We start from the raw sequence: 24,377 nt of genomic DNA, 5'->3' as shown, positions 1-24,377 counted from the left end.
TTTATTAAAAAAATTAACAATCTTGACAGAAGATTATTCTATTCGGCTAAAAAATTCGTCTTTTTTATTTAAATCTGAACAATTTGGTTAATTTTTCTCTTATCTTCAATGAAGAATCTTGTTTCTGTTAAAAATTCAATTCTTTTGTTGAAAATTCGTTTTTTATCATCTTTTTTCTTTGAAAATTAATTTTTTGAACTCAAAATATAACTATCTCAGTTTTTGTTGAAAATTTAAGTTTTCCATTTGTGCTTGAATATTTATCTTTTTTATTTGAAAATTCATGTATTGTGTTGAAAATTGGTCTTCCTATGGTAAAAAAATTAATTTTCATGGTTCAAAATGCATCTGTTTAATTTAAAATTGAACTAGTTTGTTAAAAATTCATTTTTTTTTTGTTGGTTCATCATTTTAGTTCAAAATTCATCTCTTTCGTTGAAAATTGAACTATTTTGTTGATACTTTTTTCTTTGGTTAAAAATGTATCTTTTATAATTGTAAATTACACTATTTCGTTAAAAATGTATCGTTTTTCATTACAGATTTAACTACGTATTTAAAAGTTCCACTAATTTAATAAAAATTCCTTTGGTTGAAAATTAGTTTTTTTGTCGGTTGAAAATTTAACTATTCCATTTTTGGTATAAATTTATATCTCTTAGTAGATAATTTGTGTTTATTTATGTAGAATGTGTTACGTATATATTTTCATAGAAAATTAAATTTCTGGGCTGAAAATTTATGATTTTTGTTAAAAATGTAAATACTTGGTTAAAAGTTCAATTCCTTTAATAAAAAATCCTTCTTTTGGTAGAAGATTCATCATTATAGTTGAAAATTCGTCTCTTTGGTTCAAAATTTAACTACTTTGTTAAAAATTTGTTTCTCTTTTCTTAAATATTCATTTTTTAACCGAAAATTTAATTGTTCCGTGTTTGGTTGAAACTGTATCATTTTTGGTAGAACATTCAACTATTTGGTTAGAAAATTTATCTTTTATAAATGAAAAATCAACTATTTGGTGGAAAGTTCATTTATTATTGAAAGTCTAACTATTTAAAAAAATAGTTACATTTTCAACCAAAGATATGTGTTATCAAACGGAAAAAAGTTTCATCAAGAGTTCAAATTTCGAAAAAGGACTTGAATTTTCAATCGAAAAGATGATTATTCAACTAAGAAGATTACATGAATTTTAAACAAAATAGTTGAATTTAAAAAAATGCAACCCAAAATGGTATTGTTAAATTTTCAGTTAAAAATTATTATGATAATTATATAATATTTAGTAATAATATAATTATAATACATTTTTAAGAAGGAAAAAATTAATTTTTCACAAAATAATTCAATTTTAAATCAACAAAGTTAATTTTTAATAAAGGAATTCAACTTACTTATTTGAATGCTTAACCCAAACAGATTAATTTGCATCAGAACAGTTCCATTTTTTTAAAGGAATTTTCTGCTTGAAGAGATCAATTTTTTTAACGAAAAAGGCAAATTTTCAACAAAAGAGTTGAATATTCAACTGAGAAAAGGTTCTTAGTTAAAAAAGAAAAAATTTCAAACAAATTGTTGAATTTTAAAGCGAAAAAAATTAATTTTTTATCTGAAAAATTAAAATATTTGTAGTGTAAAAATTAAATTTGGAAATATACATTTCTGAAATACAAAAGTGACTAAAAGAATTAACGATAGTTACTTTATTTTCAAAAGTAACTAGAGAAAAGTTACATTTCGAATCGGTAACGATAATAAGTTCCTTTTAAAAAGTTACTTACGCATCACTGGTTCCGAATACAATCTATATCGAATTTTTGAAAATTATCCCCCGATCTTGATTATATTTCTCCGTCAGACTTTCTCAAACGTACTTATAAATAGGACAGTATTCGTTAATTGTAGATCGTATCCTAAAATAATTAAGTTAAGCTAGCATTGTATCGAGAATGCCACTCCAAAGCTTTAGAATTACCGTTAATATTTGTTACGATATACCAAACTCGAACTGGGGTGACACAGACAGTTTACATATCTCGAAATGTAAACCGCGAGTCGAACTTTCTCCTCTATTCGACTCGAAAAGATTTTTCAAGATTTTACAAGAAACTGTTGCTGTTGAAAGTTTTATGGTTCCCTAAAGATTGTCTGTCTCATCCCGTAGGTAGTTTATTGATTCTATATTAGATATTTATAAAAATTAAACAAAAAATATTCGTTTGTATATTTAAACGACAGTATCGCCTCATTTAGTTTCTTGTAGATTTGAAAATATTTTACAGGGTGGCCGCTGGTCAGGATAAACCTAGAAATCAGGGAATTTTGTTGGCCAGAGAAAGTCAGAGATTTTGAAAAAAATGGAAATAGGCAGGGAATTTCTGTGACTGCCACTCAGTCAATTTTAGTAATCTTCTTTTTATGAAATCACGTTTTGGTTACTTTTTTAGAGAATTAACTTTTTTAAATAAAAATATCACTTTCATCCAATACCTTTAAATAAATTAACGCGTGGTTTAATTATTATTAAATTCAGGTCTATTTCTTGAAATTTTTAAGAGATTTCAATTATTTAAAGGTATTCCAAAGGATTTTAACGATTTCAAGATATTTTAGAAATTTTCAAGGAATTTTAAATAGCTTTCCAAATTTTCAAAGGATTTCAAAGGATTTGAAATATTTTAGGGTATTTTAAAAAATGCGAAGAACTTTTAAATATATTTAAATAACTTGAAGGTATTCCAAAGTATTTGAAAGATTTTATGGTATACTTTAAATTAGCAAGGAATTTTCAAGAGATTTAAAAATATTTCAAAAGATTTAAAATATTTTAGGAAATTTCAAAAGATTCCAAGTTATTTTCTAGAGATTACACATTTTTCTAGAAAATTTCAAGAATTTGAATGAAAGATATAAAACAATTTTATAGAACTTAAGGTTTTATGACATTTTACAAGATTCTAAGCGATTTTATAAGATTTCCAAGCTTTAAAACTATTTTAATATACCTTCAGATTTAATGTAATTTCACAGAATTTTATAATATCTTAATAAATTTCAAAAACTTTGTTGGTATGATTAAAAAAAAGGGTGGATTTAAAAAGTTAATATTTAAAAGATTTTAGGGTGCTTTTAAAACCTAAAAGGAATTTTCAACAGTTTTAAAAATTTTCAAAGGATTTCAAAATATTTCAAAAGGTTTTAATGAATTTTAAATATCTTACGGTATTTTTAATAGATTGTGGAACATGAGAACGTTTCATGAGATTTTAAAGGATATGAAATATGTTAAGGTATTTTTAATAATTCCAAATAATTTTTCAAGCTTTAAAAAATCTTGAGGGATTTCAAAATATTTTGAACTATTTTATGGTATTCTTAAAAATTCCAAGGAGTTTTTTAAGCTTAAAAAAATTCAATGGATTTCGGAAGGTTTAAAAGAATTTTAAATATTTTTGGGCATTTTAAAAAATTTCATTGAATTTTAAAGTAATTTTAGTAATTTGAAGGGATTAAAAAAGACTTGAAAGATTTTAGATTATTTTTCAAACTGCAAAGAATTTTCAAGAGCTTTAAAAAATGTCAAGGAATTTGAAAAATTTCCCAGGTATTTCACAGTATTTCTAAAAATTTTAAAGAATTTTAAGGATGTTACGATATTTTCAAAGATTCCAAGGAATTTTCAACAGCTTTTAGTATATTTTTATATATTTTTTATATAACATATTTTAGTATATTTTAAAAATTTTCAAACAATTTTCAATTTTTTTACCACTTTAATTGTATTTAATAGGAATCGACACATTTGATGGTATTTTAAAAGATTTCAAGGCACTTTAAGAGCTTTAAATGGGTATTAAAAATGATTTTTAAGATTTTAGGGTATTTTTGAGCTCCCCATGAAAAAAAATTCAAGACATTTTCAAAAACTTTAAAAAATTCAAGGGATTTTACATATTTTAGGGTATTTTTTAAAATTCTAAATAATTTTAAATTTATTTCAGTAATTTAATGGTAATTCAAAGGATTCACAATATTTTAAGGTTTTAAAGAATAATCTAAGGCATTTTTAATAATTTTAAAAAAGATTCAAGGGATTTTAAAAAATTCAAAGAATTTTCCATGTATTTACAATGATTTTAAAGAATTTCAAATACGTTAGGATATTTTAAAAGATTGCAAGGAATTTTAAATTTATTTAAATAATTTGAAGAGATTTCAAAGAATTTCTCGAGAATTAAGGGTATTTTTGAAAATTCGGAGGGATTTAAAAAAATACAAGGGATCATTATATTTTAAAGGATTTTAAATATCTTTAGATTTTAAAGATTTAAAAATATTTCTAAGGTTTTGGAATATTGTTGTAAATTTTAGGAGATTCCAAGGAATTCCTAATTGATTTCTATAATTTGAAGGGAATTCTATTTAAAAAATTCAAAGTATTTCAGGGTATTTTAAAACATTTTAACAGTTTAACCTTTTACAGGACCTTTTAAGAATTCGATAAGATTTTAATGTGTTTAAGGGATTTTTGTAGCTCTCAAGGTATTTTAATAAATTTTTCAAGGATTTCAAGAAATACATGGTTTCATCGAATTTCACGGGATTTTATAATATTTTAATGGATTTCAAAGAACTTATTCACAGATTTGGAATTCTTTTCTTATAAATTTATCCCGAATTCTTTAAATTTACCTAGAATTCTTATAAATTACATCCAATTCTTTGGAATTTTTTTAAATTCAGAAGAACATTAGTCAAATTTTTAATGCACATTAGTCACTTTTTGGTTCAGATATTAATTACTTTTGTTCACGTTTTCGTTTTAAATGAGAGACTTTTACAAGTAAATTAATCTATAAATAATAATTTATCAATCAAAATTTATAACTGTTTTATTCCATTCATAAAATATTATTATTAAAAATATTACAAGGTTATAATTTAGTTCTTTTAACATGAGTTTTTAGGGAAAATAATAAAATTATTCAGGAAAAAGTCATGGAATTTTGAAAATGTTTTGCGGCCACCCTGATTGTAGAACATTTTTTCGAGGATTTTGTAATTTTATAGTTCGTTTTTTTTCCTTACAATTTTTTTTTTTTTGCAAGGAGATTAAGGTGCGAAGAGTGGGACTGAATGTTATTTTTACTTAGGTGATTAATTATCGATTTGTACGAGTTTGTGGCGTTTATACAGAATGTTTTGTAAAATGTGGACATTGTTCTTCAGTGTCAGTTCCTACGAGATATTTTTAGGCATTTGATAATATCCCATTTACACTTTCAGAGTAATCGTGAACATTCATAGAAAACAATATTCCACTTAGATCACAGATTTATAATTATAACTATAGGAAGTCGTTACGTTCCTAAGACGCCTTTCATGTTCGGCGATTTTAGTGTCGCTAATAAAAATTCCGCACTTTCGCTTTTTTCTAGTTCAAGTTTCAAACAAATTTGCAGAATTTCGGAAAATAAAACCAAAAATCCAATGACCAAATTTTGAGAACCACCATAAAATGTTCCTATTGAAATTTGCAAAAAGACAACAACTTTTTCCTAAAAAAGAAATTTATTTTTTGGACAAAAATAAAAATGAGAAACCACCCAACCAAATCCCTTTCATTCTCTTTTTTAATTTCTTTCGTCTTTTTTATTTTTATTATTAGAGGGTGATTATGTTTTACAAATATTTTTTTATTGTGATTTTACATTAATAAAAATGAAAAAGACGAAAGGAATAAAATTTTTTTTTCCTCTTTTTTATTTTTGTCCAAAAAGGAAATTTTTTTTCTAGGAAAAAATTGTAGTATCTTTTGTCAGAGTTCAATGGGAACATTTTATAGTGGTTGTCAAAATTTGGTGGTTGGATTCTTGGTTTTATTTTCAGAAACTTTGCACATTCATTTTATTTTTGGACGTTAAATAGGATTTTAATCTTATTTAAAATTCTTTAATTTTATTTCGAAAATGTTCAATACAAGAAAAGTGCGGAGGATTTTTCGAATATTTTAGACTGAACCAAGATTTTATAAATATGCTAGGCACGCTTAAAACACAGCAATTTTTGTGCCAAGACACAACAATTTAGACTACATTCGTACAAGTAAACTCAGAGACTAAATGGCAGCAACTTTCCTATTTCCTCATTAAATGCTTCGCTAAGGAAAAAAAAACACTTCATAAATCTCATAAGTTGTAAATAGTTCACATTCTAATCCATCACAAAGAACGTAATTTTTATGAACAATTTGTGAACCTAAACTTTTACAAGACTTAAAAAAAAGTATTTCAGATTCCAGTTTACAATAGAAGGGCTCGGATCGACTAGAAGGCTTACAAAAAGCCGCATCAAATTTGTTAAATAATGAAAAATGCAGAGCAGACTCTGAATTAGGGTATTTTATACCCTAATTTAAAATATTATTTGCACAATTAAAATAAACTTTAAAGTTGAAACAATTTTTTAACAATAGTCATTTAGCTTTAAAGATTCTGAATCTGGGTGTAAAGTATTTTTTTGTGAAATATTAACATTCTCAAATCGACTAAAAGGTTTTTAAAAAAGTCGCATTACGTAAAAAACTACAAAGAAAGTAGCAGGGAATTTCGAAAAAAGTCGCGTCAATTTTTTAAAAACTGAAAACAAGCAGTATTAGGCACTGAATTGGGGCATTTGATCACTTAATGACTGAAAAAAACCTTATTTGTTTATAAATATATATTACATAATTCTCATTTATTAAAAATAAACTTTAAAGTTAAAATAATTTTTTAACAATAGTTTCCAATGAGATAAGTTTATAATTTACATTAATGTTTGACTTTAGGAATATTCACTTTGAAGATTTTGAACTTAAAATTACTCAACAATTAAGGCTTTACATTTGAGAATGATTTGTTATGAAAATTTTTCAAATAATAGGGGAATCAATTCTTTGAAATAAAATTAATATAGAGACAATATTGATTTCAATATGAAACGCTTCAAATTATGTGAGTTTACAAGTGAAAATGTATTGTATTTTACACCAAATAAGATGAATTTTCAATCCAAAGACAAATTTCTAATAAAAAAAGTTGAGTTTTGAAGTTAAAAAGTCGAATGGGTTAGACAAAAATTGACTTTTAACCCCGAAAGATTAATTCTTAATCAAATAGATGAACTTAAAATTAAAATTAAATATTTAGTCATTTACAACCAAATAGTCCAGAACTTTAATTTTTATCAAGGCAGATGATTTTTCTACCAAAAAAGATGACTTTTCTATTATACAGGATGAATTGTCAATCCAAAAGAAAGAATTTCCAAAAGATTAGTGAATTGTTAACTAAATAGGTGGATTTTTAAGCTAAAAATAATTTTTTTTAGAAGACAGTTGAATGTTTCACATGAAAGTACATTCCCAACTAAGAAAAATTAATTTTCAATAAAAAAAAGATGACTTTTCCTCCAAAAAAGAGGAATATTTTAACTAAAAAATATGACTTTTCTACCATAAGAGATTGATTTTTTGTTCAAAAGTACGAATATTTAACACAACAATTGAATTTTTGACCAAGAAACATGACTTTTAAATAAAATAATTTAATTTTTAACCAAATGGTAAAATTCTCAAATAAAAAAGATTATAAATTAACCAAAACAGTTAAATTCTTGACCAAATAGTTGCATTTTCAACCAAAAAAGATTATTTTTCTACCATAAAAATTAATTTTCAATACATAAGGACGAATTTTCTATATAAAAAAATTGTAATCTATTTTGGCCGAAAATTTCACTTTTTTGTTGAAAAGTGGCCTTCATCTATTTTCTTGAAAAATGATCTTTCCTAGCGAAAACGATCTGTTTATTGAAAATTCAACTTTTCAGGCTAGTAATTCAACTGTCTCCTAAAAAATGCGTGTTTTTTTTTCTTAAAAATTCAACTATTTGGTTGAAAATTCAACTACTAGCTTGACATTTTTTTTTCTTAAATTTTAAATCCTTCTTAGTTAAAAAAATTTCTCTTTTGGTTGAAATTTGATCTCTGATATTCAAAAAATAATTTGTTTTGTTTAAGGATTCAACTATATTGTTGAAAATGTATCCTTTTTGTAAAATTCAACTTTTTTAAATTTAAAATCAAACATTTTTTGGTTGAAATATCAGCTATAATATTTTTTATTAAAAATTAAAATATTTTTTTAAAAATTCAATTTCTTAGTTAAAAATTCAAAAAAAAAAATGTATCCAAAAACAATTCGAGTCCTGCAAGAGTAAAGACACAAGTCTTTTTTTTAAGTTTCCACTTGCTCAGAAGAATTTTAAAATTAGTTGAGACTTTAGAAAATAGTAATTTAAAAAGTAGTCATATCAAGATTTGATAGTGTTTTTAAGGAGGTTCTAAGTCACTTAATATGGCATTGTATACATTTTTTAAATAACTAGATTTTTAAGAAAGTTAAGATTTTTTTATTTTTCATAGTAAAATTCGAATATCGCTTATTTATTTTATAAAATTGAGTTGGCTGTGGCAAATTCAATTGCAGACTTATAATCAATATTCCTGCTTTGAAAATGAAGCAGAAATTGCTAAATGTAATCTCAATTAACAGGTATTTGTAAATTTGTGTAAATGTAACTATGTAATATGATTACAGACAAAATAAATTATGTGTATGATTTCATTTCTGTATTTATTTATTTATTTAATCATTTCAGAGAAACTTACTTATTTTCCATGTTTCGAGCTATAATACTTTATTCCGTTTTTCATCGACGACCGGGCGTATTTCGTTAGGAGAGCCTTTACGTTTAATTTTTCCGTTGCTACATTTCTGAAAAATAAATTGGTTATTTAATATTTGCCTTTTCTTACAATATATTTTTTTCAATATTTACGAAGAGCTAGTTTTTTCGAAGCTTACGAAATATAAGGCGTGATTTCTTCAAGTGTCCATTTATCTTTTACTTTGAAGAGTTCCTCGAATCTTTTTTCGACATTTTCAGGCAAATGTTCTTCTGGAAATGAAACTATTTCCCTCCTTCCGATTTCGTTGTTCATTTTAACAACTGCTAGGCCATACAAACATTCCTCTTTGGGTTTCATTCCTGAGAGCAAATTATTAATAATATTAATATTTAAAATACAATAATATTGATAATTTATAATAATATTATTAAAACGTTGCATTGTTAATTAATAATATGCAAATATCAAAGAAAAATACTATGATTCCAATTTAAATATTGTACAGTTCAATCACTTTAAAAAATATTTTGAGAGGCATAGTCTTATTTTTCAGGGCTTTTAACAATATTTCTTAAAAAGATTTGCTTGGAAAGCTTTTAAACTCTTTCAAATCTTTTAGCTTCCTTGAAAATTTCACAAATCCTAAAATTTACAAATATATCTGAATTCATCTAAGTTCACTTAATTATCTGAAATTGAATTTTTTGAATTTTCAAAATTCTGATAACTACAAGCATTCCAAAAACTTTAAACCAATCCAAAGAATTCAGAGGAATTTAGAAGAATTCAAGAAATTTTATGAATTCAGGGAATGCATAGAATTTAGAAGATTGTAGAGAATTCAGAATATTTAAAGAATTCGAAAAATTTCAGGAATTTAAAATATTTACGAAATTCAAAATATTCAAGGAATTCAACGAATTCCGAATATCCCAGAAATTCAGAGAGTATCGAATGTTTCAGAAATTCCAAGAGTTCGGAATATTTCAGAAATTCACAAAATTCGGAATATTGCTGGAATTCAGAATATTCAAGGATTACAGAGAATTCAGAAGAATTGAAAGAAATCAGGGGAAATCAGAGAATTAAAAAAATTTCAGCAATTCAGAACATTCAAGGAATTCAGGGAATTCAGAATATTCCAGGACATCAGAGAATTAACAAAATGTAGCATATTCAAGGAATTTAGGGAATTCAAAGAATTTTCGAAATTTCATAGCTTTGGGGGAATTAAAGGAATACCCGAAACTCGAAGTGTTCAATTTCAAGGAATTCCGAGAATTTCAGGAAGTCATAACGTTCAGGGAATTCCGATTATTCAAGAGAATTCAAGGGTTTTGGAGAATTCTAGGAATTCAGAGATGGTTAGGAATCCAAAAAATTCAAGAACTTATGGAAATTCATATTATTTCAGGGATGTTACAGTGTTTGAGGAATTCAAAGCATTTCAAAATATTCAAGGAATTCAGGGAATTCAGAATATTTCAGGAATTTAGGGAATTAATTAATCTTTAACTAGAATAGTTGAAGTTTAAAGCAAAAAGAATTTAAACTAAAATGGTGAATACTTAACTAGAATGCTTGAATTTTGCACTAAAAAGATAAACTTTTTAACAATAAGATTAATTTTTAAACAAAAACATAAATTTTCCACGCAATACATGAATTTTTAACGATCTAATTGAATTTTTAATTAAAGAAGACAATACTCAACCAAATAGTTGAATTTTGAACTAAAAAAAAAAGAATATTCAACGTAAAATGGAACAGTTGCATTTTTAGAAGAAAACAAATTATATTTAACCTATCTGATGAATTTTCAACTAAAATGATAAATCATCAACTGAAATAGTGAAATTTAAGAAAGAATTATTTCACTAAAACAGATAAATTTTCAACAGAAACTGTAAGAGTTAAGTTTAAATTAAAAGAATCGAAAGTTCAAGAAAAAAAGACGTATTTTCAACTAAAAAAAAAAATCATTTTTCAACTAAATATTGATATATTAAATTCGTAGTCAAAAAATGAATGTTCTATAAAAGAGATGAAGTTTTAACTAGATTTATGAAATGTTCAACTGGAATAATAGTTACATTTTTAGTATTTAAAAAAAAACTTCAATCAAATAGCTCATCTTTAAACCAAAGAAATCAATTTTCTAATTAAAATGATAAATCTTCAATCGAAAAAATAAATTTCTAACAAAAGAGTTTAACTGTCAACCGAATAATTTTATTTACAATCTAAAATATGATTTTTAACTGAAATTTAACCAAAAAGAAGAATTTTAAGATAAGGAGATTAACTTTCATAGAAAAAGATCGTTTTCTACAAACAATATTGATTTTCTTAACAAAATACGTGAGTTTTCAACGAAAGAATTGAATTTTCAATTAAAAAACACGAATTTCCATCCTAGCTGTTGAATTTTTTATTTGAAAAAGATCAATTTTCAACCAAACCGATGAACTTTCAACTAAAAAATTAATTCTCCACAAAGTACATACATTTTTAAACAAACAGTTTAAATTATAAATAAAAAACTGTACATTTTTAACCAAATAATTGAAATATCACACGAAAAAGAGAAATTTTGAACCAAAAATAGAATAGTTGAATTTTCCGTTGAAAATATAATTCTTAATTTTTAAAAACGTATTTTCAGCAAAACAGTTAAGATTTTCTAATGGAACAAATGAGTTACATTTTCAAAGAGAGATGAATTTTCAAATTAAAATGATGAATCTTCAAACAAACAAAATTAATTTTTAACAAAAGAGTTTAACTTATAATCACAAGTAGCTGAATTTTCAACTAAAAAAGATAAATTATCAACAAACAATTTAACAAAATTTTCTACTGTAATTCAGAAAAAGTACTTTAAGTATTTTCATTTTAGTTTCGAAAGAGAGATCTTTTAAATTGTGATGAATTCTCGTTTCTTCTCAACAATTTCCTGTTGCAACTGAAATCATTTTTTTTTACGGAAACTCCCAGCCCTAAAATAAAAAAAATATATAATTGGAAAATGGAACTTACCCTCAGGAACTCCGGTTTCCCAGGCATCCATAAATCCTGTGTACTCCGTCACCGGAGAAACTGCGAGCAAAACTTTAGCAAGCATTTTACAAAGTTTTTCTTCGTTATACCTACAATGAAGTTATTATTTTTAAATTATTAACTTTCCAGACAAAAAATCGCTTTGAATTTCCCATATTTTCCTTTCTTGTTTTCTTCTTCAGGTTTTTCAAAATTGTGTCTTAATTATTTTTTATGTGTATGTACGTATATATTTATATTATAAATAATAATTATTTTCTAATTCACTGATTTTCTTTGTCCACATTAAATGTTCCCGTTTCTAAAATTCCGTTTTCACTTGAATCTCAAATATATAAGATACAGTGCATTTTAATTTTAAATATAACTAATTCAACTATTCCAAAATAAAAAAAAATTATTGCATCATTCTCTATCATGCACATTAAATATTGAAGAATATTCAACTAAAAATATTCAGGAATTAAAATTTTTAACGGAAAATAGCAAATAAAAAAGGGTATATTCTATATTTTCAAAATTCAAGAAGCTTTCATTGTTTTCAATTTTTAAATCTACAATTTAAAATTGCACAACTTTTTTGTTTTAGAATTAAAAATACTGTAGTTTTTAAAATTTACATTTGAAATTTCATCAATTTAAAACATTAAGAATTGCACATTTTTAACTATTGATCTTGAAAATCATACAAATTCATCACAATTTAAGAACTTTTATTTAAATATCTATAAAATTTAAGAAGCTTAAATTAAAAACTGTTAAAATTGAAGGATTTTCAATTACAAAGCTTCAAAATTGTAGAACTTTGGATTTTAAATCTTTAAAGCTAAAGAGTTTATTTTTGACATTTTACAATTAAAAATTATACAAGTTTCATGTTTTACAATAGAAAATTCTATAATTTTTAAGATTCAATTCGAATTTTCTTCAATTTGAAAGATTTAGAATTTAAAACTTTACTTTTAATCTAAAAAATAATCAAAATTTAAGTATTTTTATATCTTTACAATTGAAGAGTTCTCAATTATAAATCTTCAAAATTATACTATTAAAAAAAAATGGTTTAAAATAACGTATCTTTCAAATATAAATCTTCAAAATTGAATAATTAGCAATTATGCATTTTTTACATTCTCCAATTTGTACTTGTATTTATTCAAAATTGTCGATAGTTGAATTCTAAATATATAGAATTAAAAAGTTTATTAATTTGAAAATTGACAATTAAAAATGATGTTAGTTTTAAATTTTACAATTTATAATTCTATACTGTTGATAATTCAATTAGAAATTTCTTCAATTTGGTAGGTTTAGAAGTGAAAACTTCACATTTGATCCTCAAAATTATCAAAATTTAATTATTTTTATGTATTTAAAATTGAAGAATTATCAATTGTAAAATCTTCAACATTGCAGAACTTACAATTAGAAATATTTAGAATTGAACAGTTTTTATTTTGGTAATTGACAATTTAAAACTATGCAAGCCTGATGTTTTAAAACTGAAAATTCTGTAATTTTGATGATTTACGTTCCAAATTTCTTCAATTTGGAAGATTTAGAATTCAAAACTTGACTTCTGCTCTTCAAAGTCATACAAATTCATCACAATTTAAGAAGTTTTATTCAAACATCTTTAAAATTTAAGAAGTTTAAACTGTGAATTCTTAAAATTTAAGAATTTTAAATTGCAACTCTTAAAAATTATATAACTTTGGATTGTAAACAATTAAAATTCAAGAGTTTAAATTTCACAATTTACAATTAAAAATTATACAAGTTTTAAGTTTTAAAATGAAAAAGTCTATAATTTTAATGATTAAATTAGAATTTTCTTTAATTTCAAAGGATTACAATTAAAAAATGTACTTCTGATATGAAAAATAATGAAAATTTATGTATTTTTATATAAATAATATAAATTTAAATCTTTAAAAATGAATAATTTGAAATTCTATCACTTAAAAATTTAAGAATTTGCACTTCTAACTATCCAAAATTGTTGATCTTTGAATTCTACATTTTAACAGTTGTGTTTTTATATCTTTAAAATTCAAAAGTTTTCAGGTGTAACTTTCCAAAATAGTAGAACTTTTAATTGTAAATCTTTAAAAGTAAAGAATTATTAATTTTAACAATTGACAATTAAAAATGTTGCAGCTTTTCATTTTTACAATTCAAAATTCTGGAATTTTGATTTTTGAAAATTGCAATTTCTTCAATTTAGTAGATTTAGAATTGAAAACTTGACTTTTGATCTTCAAAGTCATACGAATTCTTCACAATTTAAGAACTTTTATATAAACATTTTTTAAATTTAAGAAGTTTAAATTGTATATTCTTAAAATTTAAGAATTTTTCTATTTCAACTCTTAAAAATTGTATAACTTTGAGTTGTAAATCATTGAAATTCAAGAGTTTAAATTTCGATTATAAATAGTAAAAATTGAAAGTTTTTCAATTTTTATTATTTACAATTGATAACTCTTCAATTTGAAAGACATGAAAATAATTAAATTTTGATAATTTTGAGGATCAAATATGAATTTTTTAATTCTCAATCTATCAAATTGAAGAAATTTCTAATTTGAATCATTAACATTACAGAATTGTAAATTGTAAAACTTAAAACTAACACAATTTTGAATTCTGAAAATTTAGAATTCGAAGTTCGACAATTTTGAATAGTTACAAGTAAAAATTCTTGAATTTTAAAAATATGGAATCGCAAATTATTCAATTTTCAGATTTATATCTTAATGATATGTAATTTCAAACCATTTTTTGGAATAGTTCGATTTTGAAGATATCATTAAAATTATAGAACTTTTCATTTTAAAACTTGAAACTTGTAAAATTTTTAATTGTAAATTGTCAAATTTAAATTCTTGAATTTTAATGGTTTACAATCCAAAGTAATACAATTTTTAAGAGTTGCAATTTAAAATTCTTAAATTAAAAAAATTTACAATTTAAACTTCCTAAATATTAAAGATGTTTAAATAAAAGTTCTGAAATTGTGATGAATTTGTATGACTTTGAAGATCAAAAGTGAAGTTTTCAATTCTAAATCTTTCAAATTGAAGAAATTTGTAACGTAAATCATCAAAATTACAGAATTTTCAGTTTCAAAACTTCAGACTTGCATATTTTTAATTTGTAAATTGTCAAAATAAAAACTCTTCAATTATAATTATTTAAAATTGAAAGGTCTGCAATTTTGAAGATTTACAATTGACAACTTTTCAATTTTAAAGACATAAAAATAATTGATTTTAGGTAATTTTGAGGATCAAATGTCAATTTTTCAATTCTAAACCTACTAAATTGAAGAAATTGCGAATTTAAATAATTAAAATGATAGAATTTGTGATTGTAAAAATCAATAGTTGCAAAATTTTTTATTGTGTATTGTGCAAATTAGTCATTCTTCACTTTGAAAGATTTACAATTCAAAGTTCTACTATTTTGCAAAAATACACTTGAAAACTTTTGAATTTTAAAGATATAAAAATACAACTATAAAAATTTAGAATTCAAAGATCAACAATTTTGGTTAGTTACAAGTACAAAATCCCGAATTTTAAAATTATAGATAAAAATGTACTTCTGATCTAAAAAATAATTAAAATTTAAGTATTTTTATATCATTAATTAAATATCTTTCAAATATAGATCTTTAAAATTGAATAATTTACAATTCTAATTTTTACAATTCAAGAATTTTACGCGTAACTATTAAAAATTTTCGATCTTCGAATTTTAAATTTTCACAATTAAAATTTGTGTTAGTTTTAAGTTTAAAATTTAAAAATTCTGTAATTATGATGATTCAATCATAAATTTCTTCAATGTGGATGATTTATATTTGAAAAAATTATTTTTGATCAAATTCGAAATATCTTCAATTGGGTAGATTTAGAATTAAAAACTTCATATTTGATCCTCAAAATTATCAAACTTTAATTATTTTTATAACTCTAAAATTGAAGAGTTATCAATTGTAAATCTTAAAAATTGAAGAACTTTCAATTTTTAATATTTAGAATTGAATGATCATTTTGATGATTTAGTAATGAAAACTTGACTTTTTATTTTCGAAATCATCAAAATGTTTCAGATTACTGAGAGTCGATTAAAATTAAAATTTTATAAAAGCAAATGTACCTATTTCAATATATATTTAAATTTATGATTATTAATCATATTTTATACTGCATTAAATTTCAAGCCATTTTTGCTAAATTATGTATAATTAACATTCATATTTTATATTTACTTTACCTATAAAGTGGAGTTGTTTTCGATTTTTCACTTGCATTTGGATTCCCAGTCGGATCTTCTCTTTGCTTCGCAATCTCTGTATATTTGTCGAAAAGGGCATTAAACACAGGTTCAGGAATCAATTCGTGTAGAGCTTCAAGCGATTCTTCCCTATCAACTTCATCAATCTCCCACGAATTATAAGTAATCAAATCTACCATTTTTGATACAGCGTCTGCTTCATAGTCAAAGGACACAAGTCGATAATATCCTTCCAAATAAATAAATTTTTAACGATTAATTATTAATTATCAATTTGAAAAATTAAATAAAAAATAAATCAACTTTTTTATTTATGAGGGTGGCAAAATAAATTAATATAAAAAAAGACTTAAATATACCACCAAAAAATATAAGTTTCCAACAAAAAATGGAACAGTTAAACTTTTAGTTCAAAACATTAGTTTGCAAACAAAAAAAAACAACGGATTTTTAAGGAAATAGTTCAATTTTCAACCTAACTGATGAATTTTCAACTAAAATTGTAACTCTTTAGCTAGAATAGTTGAATTTTAAACCTAAAAGATAAATTTTTAACTAAAAATGATAATTTTGCAATCAGAAATTGAATAAATGAATTTTTAATTAAAATAATGAATCTTTAACCAAAAAATTAATTTTCAACAAAAGAGTTTACTTTCGACCAAGTATTTTTATTTTCAACCTAGAAGATGAATTTTTAACTAAAATTATAAATATTTAACTGCAATAGTTGAATTATCAATCGAAAAAATTATTGTTAAACAAAAACAAAAAAATATTGGTTGAATTTTCAACTATAAAAATAAAACTTTAACCATAAAAAAATTATTTTTCACAAAGTGTTTCAAGTTTCAAAAAAAAAGATGAATTCTCAATGCAAAATGGAATTTGATATTAAAACATAAAAGGATTTTAATTTTAAATCAAAAACAGTTCAACTCAGCCAATAAAGGCGAATTTTCAACAAAAAAATGAAATTTTAAATCAAACCGTTGTATTTTCAATCAAAAAGTTAAATTTTTTACTAAAAAAGACATATTGTCAACAAAATACATGAATTCTCAAATAAAAAAGATTAATTTTTAAGCAAAAATAGAAAATTTAAATTTTAAACCAAAACTGGAATAGCGAAATTTTCGGTTAAAAAAATTATTTTTAAACGAAAAAAGATTAATTCTCAAAGAAAAATATAATAAATGATAATAGTTCAAATTTCAAGAGGAAAAGGCGAATTTTGTACAAAATAGTTGAATTTAAAAAAAAAAGTTCATTTTTAAACAAATAGTTGAATTTTCTATCAAATTAGTGAAATTTTCAACAAAATAATTAAAAACAAATAAAAGAATTAACTTTCCATAAAAAATTTTCATGTTTGATTTTCAATCCAAAAGGATGAATTTTCTATCTACAAAAAAACAATATTCAACAAAACTGTTGAATTTTCCAACCAAAAGGATTAATTTTTAAGAAAATAGTTAAGATTTTTTTAAAACAATGGAATTTCCCACCAAATAGTATAATTTTTAATAAAAAGGGATGAATTCTGAATCAAAAATATAACAGTAGACTTTTAAATGGAATAGCATTCAATTTTAAGCAAACAAAACCGCTTTCCTACTAAAAGATGAATTTTCAATCCAAAAGGACCAATTATTTCTAAGAAAAAACGAATATTCAACAAAACAGATGAATTTTCGAACAAAAGAGATGAATTTTGGATTAAAAATATAATAGCAGAATTTTGAATTAAAAAGAATGAACTTGCAATCAAAAATCGTGAAATTTCAATCGAAGTTGATGACTTTTTCATCAAATAATTGAATTTTTAACAAAATAATTACTTTCTTGAAGTATTTAAAACCTTTGTGAAATCTGGTAATTTCCGCGAAATCTGTTGGGATTTTTTTTTTATTTTTGTAAAATATTTGAAATCATTAAAATCCTTGAAATGTTTGTGAAATTGTTTAAAATATTCGAAATATTCTCAAATTTTTTGAAACCTTTTGAAATAGTTTAACATATTGGAAATTTTTGTGAAATCTTTCGTATTTGTTTGAAATCTTTAAAATCTTTAAAATGTTTTGAAATCTTCGAAATTTGGTTACCCTTTTTGACATTTTTGGAATGCTTGTATTCTCTTGAAATCTTTATGAAATTTTGATAAAATCTTGGAAATATTTGTGAAATCCTTCTAAAGTCTTTTGTATTCACTAGAAAAAAATTTAATAATTTTAAATCTGTGTAAAACATTTTAAAATCTTAGAAATCTAGAAATTTAGAAACCTTTCTAAAATCTTTGAAACCTTTAGAAATGTTCGAAATCTTTGTGAAATCTTTGAACTCTGGTGTACACGGTTTTTTCAAATCTTTGGGAAATTGTCCTAAGTCTTTGTCTCTGAAATCTTTTTTATTCGTTGAAATCATTGATTCATTTGAAATCTTACAATTAGTAAAAATCTTTTCATATCTTCTAAAATGTTTTGAAAACTTTTGAAATCGTTTCAAATCTTTCAACTGTTTTAAAATCTTTGAAATCTGGTGTACTGTACCCTTTTTCAAACCTTTACAATCCATTGAATCTTTTTAAAGTTTTGAAAAATTTATCGAATTATTGTGAAATATTTTTAATCTGGTGTACACACCTTTTTTTAAATATTTGTTATCTGTGAAATTTTTGTAAAATGTTCAAAATCCTTTTAAATATTTTTAAATCTTTGAAACATTTAAAAATAATTTTTATAATTTATAACTTGAATATCACAAAAAATGTACACTTTAACATTCTACATTAGCGCAGACGAAATTTAAAACTTATAGAATTATTCACAATATTAACGTCTGTTCATTGCAACTCATAGAATAAATGGCAAATTATACAAAAAAATGCCTAGAAATCTTTGTATTCTTTGTGTAATGTAAAAAAAATTATATTTTGCTAAATAAAAAAATGTGTAGTAGCTAGTTTTCTTCCAAACGAGATATTTCTTTCATGATATACTACAATATTTAAATTACTTTTCGGATTTTAATAAAATAACCGTTTTAAAAAAAGAAAGAATCTAATTCAAAGTTCTCGTGAAAAATTCAAGGAGATTTCCAGGTTTTCCGTGTGTCTGGACACCCTGAAAGTGAATTCTGAAACAAAAATGTAGCAAAAGACTCTTCAATTTAAAAAAATTAACTTTTCACAAAAAATAGTTGGATTTTTGTATTAGGTTCTACTAATTCAGTTCTCATTTAGGCGAAAAATGAGAAAAAAGTCAATTTTCTTGAAAACAAGAGAAAACGAGGAATCCTTTAATAAACGGAAAAGAGTGTTTTTGTGACTAAGATTTAAAATATAGATTTTGGTTGTATTTTCAAGTCTTTCAAATGACCGGAAGTGGCTACATCTTATATCTAAAAACACGCCAATTATTGCCATTTATTAATTAATTATTAATTTCCTGTTTTAGAAAAAATTCTAAACTAATTCCCGATTTTTCGATTAGTGGCCACTCTATAAAAATAAAATAAGGGCGTCAATCTTACCGTCTATATTTACAATTGAATACTGGGGAAGTGCCTGCTTTAATTCTTCATCACTTGCTTGAATTTTAGACCGAAGCTTATCCCAATCGAACAATTTTTCTTTATCTATCCCTTTTTCGTACTCTATCCCTCTGAAGGCAGTTTCTCCTAATATTTGAGTGAGTTTATTAAACCTAGGTTTAATTTCTCGTACCTAAAATCGCATTAAATCAAATTCTTATGAATCTTATTGATATAAATGTTGAATATTTATACTATTTGATTAAATTTTCTATTTACTTCTAAATAAGAGGCGAAATTTCCTTTTACTTCCAAGTCTTCAATCGATCTATTATTAGATTCGGAATCAATTATTTCTGTGTGAAACTTTAAATTTGGTACAAGAAGCAACGAGTTTGATGTTTCGGCTTCTCTCACATCGTAGGTTCGATCTTTTGTACACAGAACTACAAATTCTCCCGTTTCTCCTCGAAACGATAAGCTGAAAATTTTTTAATTAATCCCGGTCATTTTTTAGATTTTACCGGGGTTGCAAGCGTTTTTCGGGGCCAATGAAATTTAAAAATTCGAACTCTAAGGCTACAAGTTTTTCGATTTTAAATAATAAAAACTGAGCTGCAAATCTTTTTTATCAATTTCAAGTTAGAAATATTAAAAATTGAACGATCACATTTTTGTTAGAAACTGAACGCGTCTTAAATTGAAAGTTAAATTTTTTTCATTTAAAATAGTTTTAAAATCCTTAAAATTATTCAAAATTTTATTTCAAATTCATGAAACATCTCCATTTTTTTATATTTATTGTGTCTAAATTTTTTTTTGTTAAATCCTGCAAAATAAAAAATATTTCCCTAAAATCTTTCAGATTCATTAGTGACAATTTTGGAAATCTTTTTAAATCTTTTTAAACATACTCTTAAAATTAATTTTTCAAAATAAAAAGTAATTTTAAATTTTCCTTAGAATTTTAAGACATTTTTTTTGAAGCCTTTCATTAATATTAAACAGCCTCGATATTTTTTGTTAAAAATCTGCAAAAATATATATTTTATTTTAAATTAGGCCGTGGGTTATTCAATCATTTCAAATTTTTAATTAATTTTGAATCTTTTCAGACCTTTCACTTCTACTTACTCAAATTTTTTCTATTAAATTCAACAGTTTTACTCGTAAATTAATTTTTTCAAATAGAACAATTAAAATTGTAATTTCCAAGTTTAGTATTTTGTTTAGTTCTGAATATTTGGTTTGTAATTACTGATTTTACATGAACAATAAAATATTTTATATATTACGCAATTATTATTTTTCATAATTAAAACATTTAAAATTTTCAAATTTTAGACTAAAACAATATTTTCAATTGAATAAAAGCCTTTAATTATGAATACATTATTTTGAAGTTATTTAAAAATTAATAATAGTTTATAAAGTTTTAATCGAGCGTTTACGATTCCGAATCGTCTTGTGAAGTCAGTTATTATTCACTTGTTAATCCTTAATGTATAATTCAATTTCAAAAATAATTATAAGTTAAATTCAAATTTGACTAACTAAAAGTCTTTAAAACTGCATTTTAAAATTAGTTAAATGAAAAATGTACGCTTAAAAATTAGAATCCAATATAAAAAAAAAACTGTGGGACTCAAACTTGGACAGATTTTTTTTTAATTTGTAAAATTTCCGACCAGAAAATAACATTTAATGATAAAAAAAAGATAATAAGGAGTGAACCTTACCTGTCGCCTAATTGTACTGCTTCCAATAATTTTTTGTCCAATTCTATTAGTTTCTTATTCGAAAAATCTTTTTGTTTCTCAGCGTATATGATTTGCGTTAAATTACACAAATCCGATTTGTCTATTTTTGCCAGGTGAAGAAGTTCACTCAATTCTTCCTTTGATCTTAAGGGCCTGTTATTAATTTAAGAAACAAATCAATTTTATATTTATTCATTACTATTTTGAAAATCTTACCATGAATGCTTTAAATTAAAAAATTAGAAAGAAATTCAATTTAAAACTCAATGAAATTGAAATTCAGTCCAATTTTAACCAAAAAAAAATCTAATTTAAATGCTTATATATTCTTTGATCAAACTTCACACCAAATACTATAAAAATAGCATAAGTCGGGTGATTTTTCACGAAAATTTGGGGATAATAGGAGAAACAAATTATTTTTAATTCGAAGATTTCAAGTCGAAATATGTTGCATATTCAACAAAAATGTTCATTTTCAGCCAAAAAGATGAATTTTCAACTAAATAGCTGAATTTTCTAAAAAAAAAATCATTTTTAACTGACTGTTAGAATATCCAACCAAAAGTTCAATTTTAAAACAAATTGTTAAATTTTTCACCGAAAAGTGGAATTTTTAAGCCAAAAAGATCATTTTTTAAAATAATTTTCAACAAAAAATATGAATTTTTTATCCAAAAAGACGAATGTTCTGGAAAACAGTATAACTTTTAACCAAATTGTTGCATTTTTAACGTGCAAATATGAGTTTACAAGCCAAGAGTTTAATTTTCTACCAACGCACGTATTTTCAATAAAATACATGAATTTTAAATCCAAAGAAACTAATTTTCTATTAAAAAAGATGAATTTTCCACGAAACAATCTAATTTTTAACCAAGTAGTTGCATTTTCAAGAAAAAAAACGAATTATTTAGAATTTCAACAAAAAAAAAGATTGTTCAATCGAAAAAAGTGAATTTTCCACCAAAAGACGAATTTTCAAAAAAATACATGAATTTTCAAACAACTAGTAGACTTTTTAACAAAAACAATAAATTTTTAACCTAAAAGTTACTTTGTAACTAAGAATAATGAATTTTCAGCCAAATAGTTGAATTTCTAAAAAAGAAAAATAATTTTCAAACAGTTGGTAAAATTTTCAACACAATAGTTCATTTTAAACCACATAGTTGAATTTTTGAACAAAATAGTTGAAGTTTGAAACAAAAAGACGAATTCATTAGAATCTTCAACAAAAAAGATAAATTTTCAATCGCAAGAAACGAATTTTCTACCCAAAAAGACAAATGTTCAAGAAACTAGTATAATTTTCCACCAAATAATTGCATTTTCAACCAAGAAGATTAATTTTTTACCAAAAAACGTATTTTCAACAAAATATATGAATTTTCAACAAAAAATATACATTTTCTACAAAAAATGATATATTTCAAAACAAAAAGTTAATTTTCTTGTACTAAAGATGAATTTTCAACCAAAAAGCTAATTTGCAACTAGGTAGGATAAATTTTCAACCAAATAGTTGAATTTTCCATTTAACAAATTATTTTTTAACCAGTTGGTCGAATTTTCAACGAAAAATACCAATTTTTAACTAAAAAGTTAATTTTCAAGTCAGAAAGATGAATATTCTACCAAAAATATGAATTTTAAATCCAAACATACAAATTTTCTGTTAAAAAAAAGACTTAAAAAAACAGTGTAATTTTTACGCAGGTAACTAAATTTTCAACCTACTAAGATGAATTTTAAACCAGATAGTTCAATTTTCTAAAAAAAAAATATTTTTCAATCACTTAATTGAATTTTCGACAAACTAGTTCATTTTTTAAAAAAATAACTTTATTTTTGTCAAAATAATGGAATTTTCAAGAAAAAAATCAAACGGACGAATTCTTAAAAATGTTCATCAAAATGTTTAGTTAGAACAAAAAAAATGAATTTTTTAATAAATAGTTGAATTCTCTAAAAAAATTAATTTTCAACTAATTGGTCAAATTTTAAAGAAAAAAAGTTCATTTTCAACTAATTAGTTGAAGTTTCTAAAATAAAAATTTCAACTAAAAAAAAGACTAAAAAAAAAAGTTTTTTAAAACAAAAAGTTGAATTTTTTGTCAAAATAGTTGAATTTTTAAGCCGTAAGGACGATTTTTTAGAAAAAAATTTGAATTGCTACCCGAAAAGTTCAATTTTGAATAAAAAATTTATTTTAAATAAAAAAAGATAAGGTGTTAACAAAATAGTTAAATTTTTAACAAAATAATTAAATATTCTTCTTAATAGTGGAGTTTGTATTGAAAAGTGACAAGTTGAAAGTAACATTTATTGTGTTTTCTTCTTGGTTTCTATTAACTCAGTTTGCATTTTTTGTTTGAAAAAACGAGAGAAAACGTTAAAATATCTAAATTTTCAAAACAAAGTTTAAAAAAAAATTTTTAAAAGGTAAGTTTAAATGCAAATTTAACAATATTCGGGTATATTACTAATAAGTTAATTTTTATGGATATAAAAATCGTCGAACTTTAATTATTGTTCAAAAGTAACTTTTATGTCACTTTCAAATTCCCGTTTTTTTTTTTTTAGAATAATGGTTATATTCCAAGCCTAATTCTCTATTACTACCAATTCTGTTAATTCTAATCATTTTTTTTTATAAATAAATAATAAATTACATTAATAACGTTAAAAACTCACTCTAAATCTGAAATATCCATTTTGTTGACTGTTTTCCTCGTAAGAAAATAAATATAGGTTAGGGGTCAAATCCAAAACTCAAAATCACATTTTCTTCACTTACAGGTAATATTATTTGAAAAACATGAATGCAACAATAATATGAATTTGAAAAATTCAGTGAATAACGAACAAAATATTAAATCTACATCTAAACACAACAAAGAAATCGATAAAATACGAAGAAATCTGACATTGACATGACAGCTCACGTTGTAACTGTTTCCCGCGCAATTTGTACATGGCCA

General features: G+C 23.5%; 1 protein-coding gene across 1 annotated transcript; it reads right to left on the bottom strand.

Moving 5' to 3' along the window:
- Positions 1 to 8,658: 8,658 nt before the first annotated feature.
- On the bottom strand, positions 8,659 to 24,355 carry LOC117178006 (sister chromatid cohesion protein DCC1). Its single transcript, XM_033369182.1, has 8 exons — positions 24,091 to 24,355; positions 21,373 to 21,546; positions 19,913 to 20,114; positions 19,634 to 19,826; positions 16,082 to 16,331; positions 11,777 to 11,886; positions 8,913 to 9,096; positions 8,659 to 8,822 (listed from the first exon to the last, which is right to left on the bottom strand). The coding sequence occupies exons 1-8, from the start codon at positions 24,108 to 24,110 to the stop codon at positions 8,717 to 8,719; spliced, it is 1,239 nt and encodes a 412-aa protein (XP_033225073.1). The 5' UTR covers positions 24,111 to 24,355; the 3' UTR covers positions 8,659 to 8,716.
- Positions 24,356 to 24,377: the final 22 nt, after the last annotated feature.

The sequence above is a fragment of the Belonocnema kinseyi genome, chromosome 8 (genome assembly GCF_010883055.1).
Source record: "Belonocnema kinseyi isolate 2016_QV_RU_SX_M_011 chromosome 8, B_treatae_v1, whole genome shotgun sequence".
Classification (NCBI taxonomy): Eukaryota; Metazoa; Arthropoda; class Insecta; order Hymenoptera; family Cynipidae; genus Belonocnema; species Belonocnema kinseyi.
Note: the sequence above shows the minus strand (reverse complement) of the source record. Positions and strands in the feature narration are given on the sequence as shown.

Bases quoted from the DNA above. Each gene is read 5' to 3' on its own strand.
- LOC117178006 (XM_033369182.1), bottom strand. From the start codon at position 24,110: ATGGATATTTCAGATTTAGA. The intron at 16,332-19,633 runs GTAAGATTGACG...TTTATTTGGAAG, and splicing joins TTCAATTGTAAATATAGACG to GATATTATCGACTTGTGTCC. The intron at 9,097-11,776 runs GTAAGTTCCATT...ATTTGCTCTCAG, and splicing joins GGAAACCGGAGTTCCTGAGG to GAATGAAACCCAAAGAGGAA.